This window comes from Saccostrea echinata, unplaced genomic scaffold, assembly GCF_033153115.1.
Source record: "Saccostrea echinata isolate AGI-Se365-2 ecotype Australia unplaced genomic scaffold, CSIRO_AGI_Sech_v1 ptg000033l, whole genome shotgun sequence".
Classification (NCBI taxonomy): Eukaryota; Metazoa; Mollusca; class Bivalvia; order Ostreida; family Ostreidae; genus Saccostrea; species Saccostrea echinata.
The window spans coordinates 26447026-26458306 of NW_026889782.1; the positions used below are offsets into that span (position 1 = coordinate 26447026).

Sequence of the window (11281 nt, forward strand, 5' to 3'; positions counted from 1 at the left end):
CTTTAACAATCTTTTCCAGGGTATTAGCAAAGCCCTGACTAGTCAGATTGATATGGAAGCATTATCATGTATTTTTTTTCTAGTTTCTTCAAATCATGATTTCCGGGAGTAAGGTGGGCCACAATAGTTGATCAAAGTTTTACAGAAAGATATCCGTTTAAAAAATTATTTTCAAGAGCGACAAGGCCATGATTAATCATATTTTTATGAAAGGTTCCTCAGGTATCGAAGACTCATGGATTTTCAATTAAAGACGCCTGGGTTAGGGTAGGGCCACAATGGGCATTCAAATATTGACTTAAAATGAGACTTATCTCATCAGTCATGATTTTGAATATTGTCAATGGTCTATTATATCATATCAACTGGACGATGGAACAAGTAATTAAAACATTACATGTAATTGAATATTTCCTCTGTATTAAGATCTTAAACAAGTTTATCTGGCTGCAGTTTGTATCTTTTTCTCATCAGTCCTCTTGTTTACATTTTTCACTTTCGCGTTCCAATAATGTCTACTTCCGGTGTATTGTATTGGATTCCCCAAGCTTGATAATTTCGCCGTTTTGACAGTAAGAATATCAAGTAGTTACATCTCTGAAGTAAATAATTTGTTTTATAATTGTGAATGAATAAGGTCCGCCAAGAAGAGTTATCTCCCCCAGGTGGCGCTCGTGTACTATGAGGTATAGATACGTCGCCATATTTGTCTAGATCTACTTTATAATAGTTAGAAACCGCGTTAAGGATGAATCGTCGATATGCCAGTGTATTGTTGTGTACCTACGTGTAAAAGTAAGAAAGGTGGACATCTGTTCCCTTCGAATCCCGATCTAAAATTGAAATGGCGAGTCGCGATTCGAAGATTGGATGTAAAATCAAGAAAGTTATGGGAGCCGGCTGCTCACGACCGGGTGTGTGGAGATCACTTCACACCCGATGATTACATTCAATCAACACTACTTGGTTAGTTCGTTATGGTAAACTAGTTGTTGATCTAATTAACTACGTTTTTAAATAATTGGTTCTTAGCTCCAAATCATCGTAACGTGAATTAAATCTACTGTATACATGCGATGCGCAGTTAACACGGCTAACGTTAAGCCTACTGTTTTCATACTCTGGCGATTCATCATACTCGAATTATCAATTATTTAGTTAGCGTGTATTTAATTATAATCACACCAAATGTTTCCTTATTTTTCGAAATAAAGAGAAAACACATGAAAGTGAAAGTAGGTTACAAAAGAGTTTGTTTTATTTTAAGGGGAGAGAAAGAGACTAAAACCAGAGGCTGTTCCTTCTGTCTTTTCCTTTGCATGTAAGAATGAGTCATCTAGCGCAAGAGAACAAAGATACAGTAAAAGAGTCAAGTGTGGTAGAGATCATAGTGAAAATGTGTCTAGTAGTGAATGTATTAGAGATCATAGTGAAAATGGGTCTAGTAGTGAATGTGTTGTGAATGAAGTGGTGGTGGAGTCTGTACAACAAGTTAATGTTGATTGTGAATGTTATGAAAGTGATGAAAAGAAGCTGCATGATCAGTCAGTCCAATGTGATATTGGAAAAAGCAACAGATTTTCCATTGAAAAATTGCAAAGTAATGATAAAATGGTGAAATATTACACTGGTTTTGAAAATTATGACCATTTCATGATGTTTTTTCAAGTACTTGGTCCTGCAGCACATGATTTGAATCTAAAAAGCAACTTACTTTCCCCTCAAGACCAGTTCTTTTTAGTTATGATAAAACTGAGACAAGCTAAAGAAGACATTGAGTTGAGTTATTTGTTTCAAGTCAGTGAAAGTACTGTTTCAAATATTATTGTTACATGGATCAATTTTATGTACTTCCAACTTAAAGAGATTAACATTTGGCCCTCGAGATCTGTAATTGATGAATATATGCCTGATGACTTCTTTGCAAATTTCTGCAAAACTAGAGTGATAATTGATGCCACTGAGGTACCAATAAATAAGCCCCAGAATGTAAATGCCCAGAGTGCTACATTTTCAAATTACAAGAATAAAAATACACTAAAGGTGATGATTGGTTGTACACCACGTGGAACTGTCAGTTATATTTCCGATGCATACTGTGGTGCTACAAGTGACAGACAAATTATTGAACGTTCTGACTTACTTAGAGACCAGGACAAATTCCAAGACCATGACAGTATAATGGCTGACAGGGGTATCATGGTCCAGGATTTGTTTGCCCCTCGTAACATTCAGGTCAACACTCCAACAATGTTGAAAGGAAAAAGCCAACTTGAGGCACAAGATGTTGTTAAAGACCGAAGAATCGCATCAAAGCGAATTCATGTTGAAAGAATCATTGGACTGGCCAAGACTTTCAAAATTCTCAAGAAAGAGCTACCACAGGGCAAAGCCATTTTAGGCTCTAGAATCATTTTTATTTGTTTTTCAATACTGAATTTTAGACCTTGCATCATTGACAAATATTCATAATAATGTACTACCATTCAAATGAATATTATTTAATACATGTTGTAGAATAAAAACAATGATTTCAGTTACACTTGCATTATTCAATCTAACATTTTCACATTGTACTTAATTAACTGTTGTTTCTTACATAATTCTGTCTTAAAGCAGCAAGTGGATACATCTTTATAATTATCTCTATACACCTCTTCACCTCTTTACAAACCATTAATAACTTCATAAACATTTCTCTTGGATTATTCTAAATTCCAGGTTGACTACTGAAAATCTACATTTTGTAATATAGAACCATAGTTTCAATGGTAAAAAAATGTTATCAATTACAACAGTGCACTATAATGACCATGTTAAGTTTTGATAAACAATCAAAATACTGTGCTGATCTTAACAGATGTAAAAGGCTTTTCTAAAAAAAAAACCTGCAAATATCATCATATTATCCATATAGAAATGAAATGAACAATTTATGTACAAGTCTTCACAGAAAAAGCTTAAACTGCAGATTTATGACATCAATTTACAATTTTTCAGCAAGAAATTTTCTGTAGTGTTTTTTATAAAACAACTCTAACTTTGGTAGCATGCAACCACAGAAGTAAACTCTATCAACATTGATTTCTTCCACAAAAATATCTACAAATGTGTAAACAACAAAGAAACACTTCTCTTTTTTACAAACATTAAGCTGCCCTTGCACCTGCATATAATAATTATGATTCTGTTTTAAATGCAATACACCATCATCATCCTCTAGCAAGAATGGGAAAAACTTGTCTGCAGCAATCTTACGATCTCTACCCTTATATGGACATTTAATTTCAACAATAGCATTTTCTCCAATAATGCCATCGGGCGAAGCAGCCAAATAATTGTTCTCCGAGTCTATGAAAAGACCACAAGTCTTTACTTTGAAACCCATTTTTTCTTGAAATGTTTGTCTTGCTACAGCTTCATACTGTTGGCCATTTAAGACAGCTGGTGTTTTCAGTTTAAGAGGTTTAAAGATGCTAGAACACAGCTTCAGTCTGTTACATGGATCAGTAGCTTTGCAAATATCCCCAAACCTGGAAGCTGTCAAATGCCATTCTCTCTCTTGGTGCCAAACTTTCGACAGATTCTGTTTCCTAGTTCTGTGTTCGATGCGGGCAATGTCCCTATCTGAAACCTAGATACGAAAAATTAAAATTTGTTCATACCAAAGAAACACTTCAAGTATATCAAAATTCATTATAAACCAGTTCTATATTTCAAGAATTTATAATGTAACCTTATAAGAATAGTTCAGTAGCACTTTAAATTATCAATACATGTATCTTCAACTTTCACCATTGCCAGAAGCTGCCATATGGAGGCATCAGTGTTTTACAAACACATCTTGTTTTTTTTTTTTTCTTTTCCAAAAGACATATAAATCATTACTCTTACAAAAGATTATAATTAACAAAATATTTCATTAATATCATACATTCTGAGCTGCATCTATCCAATATTCAGTGAATGGCAGGTCCAAGTAATCATGGTCCAGTACTGCAAAGTTGATAAATGCCTTGGGCTTCATGTACTTGAAAGATAAATCTGCTGACGTTAAAGCACAGTAATTGGTTAAAATGTTGCTCACATAATCGTTGTATCCAGCAATTCCTCTGTATTTCTGAGGTCTTGGGTCACTAAGATCTGGGTTGTACCGACAAGGCATGTCTTCTGCTTTTATGGGGGAGCCTGTAAAATTCAAAGGTTTAAAATAAGTCGGACATTAACCAAAAAAAAACCACATTAGTTTACGTGTAATTTAACGTCTATTACAATTTGCCAAATACATATTTCAGTATTGTATTCCTGTACAAAGAAATCACATTTCCATCACTTTTAATTAAGTAATATATTGAATATATCAGTATTTGTAATCAATATCTGCATTAATTTAAAGCTTTCTTATTTCATGGTTTACTTATAATATACATGTACATGACTTGTAAATTTGTGGATCATATGTATTCATCTTTAGTGTATATTCAACAAAGACTGAACATAAAAACTAAATTTTGCCTGCATGAGAAGAACTACCTAAAACAACTTCTCAAACTGTAGTTTTGTATACCTGTCTGTAGATCATGCAACTTTTATATTTTAAAAATATTGTGACATGGGTCACAGAATTAAAGTTGTTATATGTTACAGGACATTATTATCTTAGCTAGCCACCCTTAGCCAATGGTGCTATCAAAAGTTGGGATTGTTTATGTCACCTGATTTCGAATCTTACCACATACATGTACCCACAACTAGCATCATCAACAAAAATAAAGAGCGTTTTTAAAAAAAAAAAAAATTAAGAAGTAGCTATCGAGCAATGTTTATTTGTTCTTAAGGGTGCAAGTCTGTATCTCCAATACAGATTCCTGATCACATTATGTGCATGGATGACACTATAGCCATTTATATAATGCCACATTATCTTAGGCATGTTAGGGATCATTGTTTACCCATTTTTTTCATTCCTGAGACTTTTGAGTCAAGATATATCCCAAATTGAGATATCGTCATATGTACAAAAGCATTTGCTGATTGGTCAAACAATATCAAGAAACTCCAATCGCAACTCGAGAAAAAAAAAAATCCCGACTTTTGATAACACCATAGGCCAAGGGTTTGTAAGTTGAGTAGCAGACCAGAAACCCTTAGCTAGCGAAGATGGGGCATCATCATCATCAAAATTTAATATATACTGAAAAGTCGTTTGTAACTTTTGACACTTGTGTATATAAACAACAACAAATATTCAAAATTTAAATAGTCAAATTAAAAAAAAAACATGAATAGGAAACATTTTTAAACACAGGCAGCTCAACTTGGAAAGACTTCTTTGGCTTATGAAAAGTCTGGAGATTATCTGTACATCCCCTAGGAATGGCTATAATGCGTGTTTCCCGAAATTTCACCAAGAGCAAAACAACAGCGGCTACATGTTTACAAGTTCCATTAGGGCCCTTCCCAGCAGGGCATTCACAATCTGAATTTTTAATTTCACCCGTTTTTCTGTGAATTCTTACACGATAATTGTAAGACACCTGTTAAATACAGTCAACAATATAATACTCATTACTCAGACAATCTTGATTCACTCTACATTCATACTACACACACATGTACATTGATTTTTTTTTAAATCTGTTTTTAATTAGTTGTTGTTCATTTATTTTGAAACACTACCTTTTTCTTCATTGCTGCTCTGACAAATCCTGTAAGATAAAAGTCCTCATGTTGACAGTTAATACTCAGTGCTTCAACTCTCTCTGACTCCAAGAGCAATTTTCCTTTCACAATCGCCTTTGTATTGCCCATCATTTGCCTGTCAACTGCTTGTCTGTATTGAAAATATCCTAAGAATTCCAAAAGAAAATATATACAAGTTTTACACCTGATATCCTCAAAACTGTTAAATTTCATATGTGGCATACACCAAATTTTTTAACATACTTAAGCGATTTTCCCCCATATTACTGTACCTTCGATATGGGCTTCTGATATATGTGGCATTAAGTCATAATGCTCTGATGTTATTTGTTTATACCCAGTAGTGGGCCAGTCTACCTTCCTTTCCGCTGGCAGCTCTATTACGGGACCGCTAAAGTTAAAATTTCGTTCGTATGCTTCCAACCTACACAGTAATATGAAATTTGTTTAACAGTTCTTGTAGGCATATTGTCAGTACAATCACTGACAATGTAGCACTCGTGTAACTTGACTCTGATAACCCTAATTATTTTAATCACATTACGATTACTTCAATGAAAATCATTTATTTTTAACAGTATTAATGTTTTTCTTACCTTTCTATGAGATCTGTTTTTCTTCCCGTAGTTACAGCGCCGCGCAACATCAATTCTTTTTTCAATTTCTGAACGGTGTACGAAGCGTACGCCATGTTGTTTATCTCGAATACCTCATATTACAACAGCGCCTCTAGCGGCGCGAGGGGGAGATAAGCTGTTGGCGGACCCTATTAAACTTAAGTTGTATTTTTATATTTTACTCATTATTACATGTTGTACTATAACTGTTGTAGAACTTTTTTTTCTGTTAATTATTTGAACGGGTAAACCGTTATTTTTTTATTTGATTCTGTTCGTTTGGAACAGAATCTGTTCCTACGTTGGTATAAAAAGCCGGGTTTTTTTGTTCAATCCCTATTCACGTTCATATACTAATATGACGTATGTCTACTTTTGGCTAGATTTTTATCTGAATTCTTATATCAAAATAATTATCTGCTAAATTGTCATCAGCTGATAAATCACATTTTGTATTCAGAATGATTTTGGTAGAAGTCCTAGAAGATTAGTATTTTTGATAAGGGGAGAATTTTTTATTTGTGGTTAACCTGTCAGTCTTAATGTTTGAGGTCTATCAATAAACCATCATCTCAAGTAATTTCATCACTTTTTGGTTTTAATATTGCTAGAGTGCATATTATATAAATGTGTGACTTAGTATTTTACAAGGGTTGAGGTAATAATGTCCTTCTGTATGCCGTTTCATTTTTTTTTAGATAGTCAGTAAGTGCTATTCATAAACATTTATTGGTTTAAAATTGGGATAGCCATTGAATGCTATCACAAAACATATTTTTCAGGAATAAAGAACTATATTACTGGTTAATGCTTATGTGGAATTTCAGTTCCGTTATATATGCTATATCTTTCGCTATACATTATTTAAGTAGAATATGATATCAGTGAAATTTCACGGATGGCTTCTAATTCATTTTTCTGTAGAAATTAAAAAAAAGTTAATTTCTTTTTAAAATGCATATTTTTTGTCTTTTGATGATGAGCACATATAAATAATTCACATGCCCTTCCAAGTCTTCAAAAAATTTCCAATCATATTAACAAGCTTGAAATGAATATTGCTACACAAAGAAATTTCAATTCCAAGCTTTGATGATTTAAAGCAATTGGACTGAGCTGAGGGAAATACTGAAAATAGTTTAGGCAAAAAAAAATATTATAATCAAAATTTTCTCAGGCACCGCCGCTTCAGTCAAACACTTGTCGCATTGATTTTTTTTATTGACAGGGGATGCTTACACCTCCATGACTCTTGATTCAACCTGCCATATTTTTTCAGGAAATTACAGGAATTCAACGCTTTGAAAAAGAAAATCTACAGGCTATCGAAATGGCACAGTGAACTTTTTTCATGCATTTCGTGATGAAAAGCAATCTGTCCATTTTAATTGCTAGCGCTCTCGAGTGCTAGCAACTACGTTAATCTATATTTCTGGAATATTCATGCTAGACTTCACGTGGGGCATTCTGGGAAAACTACTAGTAGTATAAGCAGCCTGGATGGCTGGGTCAACTGAGTGCACTTTTTGTCCCCTCAATGTAGGATATGGCTGGTTCAATCTAGTACACACCCTGGAAAAACCCATGAGGAAAGTCGTGTGCAAAAGGGGGTACGTTTAATCTACGTTTGTGTGTAAAAATCGCTGAGTCAGTAATACATAGGCAATACACACAAAAACTTGGCATCGATTCAAATCACAGCTAGGTATGCATTGTGACGTCATGTGTCATTCACACAGAGCAAGCCTCTCTCTATTTTCTGAAAACCGAATAAAAACAATAACAAAGAAAAAGTTTGTAAGATGATTTATTCAAAGTAAAAAAAAATGTACATAATTTTTACTTTTTCTTCTGGAGTTTCATGGGCTGTTTCTTCTCCGTCTGGATTGTAGTAATAGTAGCAGGAAGTTTCCTCTTGTTGTTAGCCTGAATTTTATCCTGGTGACTGGTCTTATGTTCCTGATGGATGATCTTGTTTTCTTGAGCCATTTTCTCCACTTTTTCGACTTCTTTGACAAATTCCATACTGTCATCTGTACACTGATGGGCCTAATATCCAAAATTTCCACACTTGTAGCATAAGTTCTGTTTTTTTCTGGGACAGTCCGGAGCCCAATGTCCAAGCTATTTACATATAAAACATGGGTCTGTCTGTTTACTTTTCTTGGCAGCTCCTGCGTCTTCATTTTTCTGGTAGGAGGTCCCTCTCATTTTTTCTTCCATTCTAGCGACTTTAACTTCTAATCGGGACAATTTCCCACGTATCAAACAAAATTCACTAGTGTTATACTCTTTCAGCTGAGTCAGCATGTTGACAATGCCATCCAGAGTGTATGTCTTGTATAGATACATGTTTTGGAGAACAGGGGTATACATAAGAAAACATTTCTGGTCATTTCTTCACAATTGACTATCATGTCAACACATAAACACACTCACTCTTTGGTGTTGGAAGGGTATGATTTTTTAATGCGATGTATAGAGAAAAATCAAGAAGCTTTACCCCCGGAGGCGGAACCAGTGTTCCAGAGAGCGACGACCATCATAGAAAACACTCAGGACTTGTGGTTACAATGCCTGGCTTTATTACATCATCTGACATTGGGGAGACTAGCGATTATACATTTCCTTTGTCAACGGATCAAAAAGACTCTACCAGAAAAAAATGTACGGTATGAAAATGAGCGAATATTTAGGAAAACCGTACAGTTTCCTATGTCATCCCGAAGGGAGCAAAGTATTTGTACTCTGGAAGGAAATAGAAACGGTAGAGAAAATATGCATCCAATACGGGATGAAATATGTAGAAATTTCAGAAATGCTAAAAGGCACAAGTGTGTAACTTTTGATACCAGCCTCAATGAAATTTATCATTTACCACCCGAAGATCGAAAAAGTCCATGGATGGCTATAGAAGCAGATCGATTACGAATTCAGAGGAGAATTCGACAGTTTGAACAATTATTAAAGAAAAAATAAAATCAAGATTGAACACACAATAAGTCTTTGTTATTATTTCTATATAAATATGACGCCATCTTGTGCCCTTTTTTAGACGCTGAGATTTTTTTTTTGTTTAGTAAGAAAAAAATCTATGCCCATTTCAATTAAAGTAGATATAGATTAATTTTAAACTAATCCGATTCTGTTTTATCTCAAAATCTTTCAGGATTCCTAAAAAAATCATGCCTATGTGTATAGAATGCTGTGTCTTGTAATAAGACGCTGTGTTTTATCAATATTGTTATTTATAAAACATCTAGACATTCCCACTGGAAATAAAGTGGATTCAGATTGTTTTTCAACTAAACTGATTTTATTTATTTACAAATTTCAGTCAGAAAACCGACTCTGGCTATATTTTTACACTTGAAACCATTCCTTTGATTTAAAAACAGCATCAACACTTTTCCCTAGGTTTAATCTCATTGTATAGATTAAGTTTTCCTTGTATCACACTTTAAAAAGGGTTAAAATACTTATTTTATGTATTCAGGTGACCCGATTTTAGCCCTTCGGTTCAACATCAATGCTTCTTTTCTAGACGACAGATAAATGTCATGCATCAAAAATACTGTGAAATCATGCCTGAAACTTACCTTCATCTTATGGCTAAGATGTTTGAAAGTATTTCTAATCCCATAATAAGTTATTCACTCCAATGTATAGATTATGAAGCACAAAATAACACAATTTGACGTCGCCATGATTTTTTTAGCTCTCGCTTTAGGGTGCTCTCTTTTACGCTCGCGCTTTATGCATAAATACGGCAGCTTGACAGAGCTCTGTGTCATTCGTTAGTATCAGTTTTCCTGACACGCCACGATGGCTGAGGACGATGTCCAGAATTTCTACATCATACCAGGGGTAGAGATCGAAAATGTTTGGATAGTGAGAGACGTAGCCACCGGCAGGGCGTTAACTCGCTGGCCGATAGCTACCCTGGGCCTAGCCAGTGACCTGATAAGGGGGAGGAGACGACGAAGACGACAAAGAAGAAGAAGACGAAGATCGCCGTCTAACAGTGATGATAATGACCAGCCAAGGAGAAGGAGGAGGACAGAATCACCACCACCACCAGCTTCGTATTCGGCCCCTCTGAGTAGTCCGGAACTACTCGAGGACACCCCGAGAAGCCCGTCCCCTCCAAGAAGACCACCTACTCCTACCTGGTCACCCAGTCATCCCCCGGGAGCAGCTGCTGGACAGTGGGATTCCTCCGTAGATTCGGATTGGACCCCTCCCGTAAACGATTGGGCTGGACAGGGGGATTCGTCATCCGTTGATTCGGATTGGTCTCCTCCCGTCAACGATGACTGGGCACCCTCCCCGGAGCTGGCTAGACCATCACCACCACCACCCTCCCCGGAGCTGGCACCGCCACCACCCCCGACCCCGGAGATGTCACCAGGTGTGAGTACTACGGGGTTAATTCCTAGATGGGGGATTCAAGTAGCGGCAGGCAGGCTGGATTCCTGTGTAGTTTGCTTGGAGGAGGATCGGATGTCCAATTACATCTGCTGCCAGTGTCGCTGTCGACCGGCTTGTTTTGAGTGTTCAGCTGTGCTGGTACAGATGAACCAATGCTGTCCTCTTTGTCGACGCAGGCGTTCGAGATATGCAGCACCTCGCGGGCGAGGATTGAGACCACCTCCTCCAAGACAGTCATCTCTACCCCCACCCGGAAGGCCGGACTTTGTTGAGCCGTTGACCGGTAACCAGCGACCTCCACTCTCAGGCAGAACAGAGTTCCGCGGCAGAGGCAGAGGTAGAGGCAGGCCTCTCAGGGAGTAAACCCCTGATAAAAAAAAATCAACCAACGGCCCTTTTAAGGGCCACTTTAATGATTCGAAAAGATACCTCATTCAAGGTTATAGAAACGTATAAACGGCCCTTTAAGGGCCACTTTAATGATTCGAAAAGATACCTATAAAACATTCAAGGTTATAGAAACGTATAAA

At 36.2% G+C, this 11281-nt stretch overlaps 2 protein-coding genes across 3 annotated transcripts; one reads left to right on the forward strand and one right to left on the reverse strand.

Annotated features, from left to right (window-relative positions):
• Positions 1-1076: 1076 nt before the first annotated feature.
• Positions 1077-2472, forward strand: LOC133198334 (uncharacterized). The gene is made up of 2 exons (XM_061334439.1): positions 1077-1083; positions 1268-2472. Exons 1-2 carry the CDS (start codon positions 1077-1079, stop codon positions 2470-2472), a joined length of 1212 nt encoding a protein of 403 aa, XP_061190423.1.
• Positions 2473-2485: 13 nt separating this feature from the next.
• LOC133198798 (uncharacterized) lies at positions 2486-6417 on the reverse strand. 2 transcript variants are annotated; one of them, XM_061334783.1, is made up of 5 exons: positions 6300-6416; positions 5976-6127; positions 5680-5849; positions 3935-4188; positions 2486-3634 (listed from the first exon to the last, which is right to left on the reverse strand). In XM_061334783.1, the coding sequence occupies exons 4-5, from the start codon at positions 4163-4165 to the stop codon at positions 2987-2989; spliced, it is 879 nt and encodes a 292-aa protein (XP_061190767.1). In that variant the 5' UTR covers positions 4166-4188; positions 5680-5849; positions 5976-6127; positions 6300-6416; the 3' UTR covers positions 2486-2986. The 2 variants fall into 2 exon arrangements, with proteins under 2 accessions (XP_061190767.1, XP_061190768.1); XM_061334784.1 differs by having other exon boundaries at positions 3472-3634; positions 6300-6417.
• Between the last annotated feature and the right edge of the window lie 4864 nt (positions 6418-11281).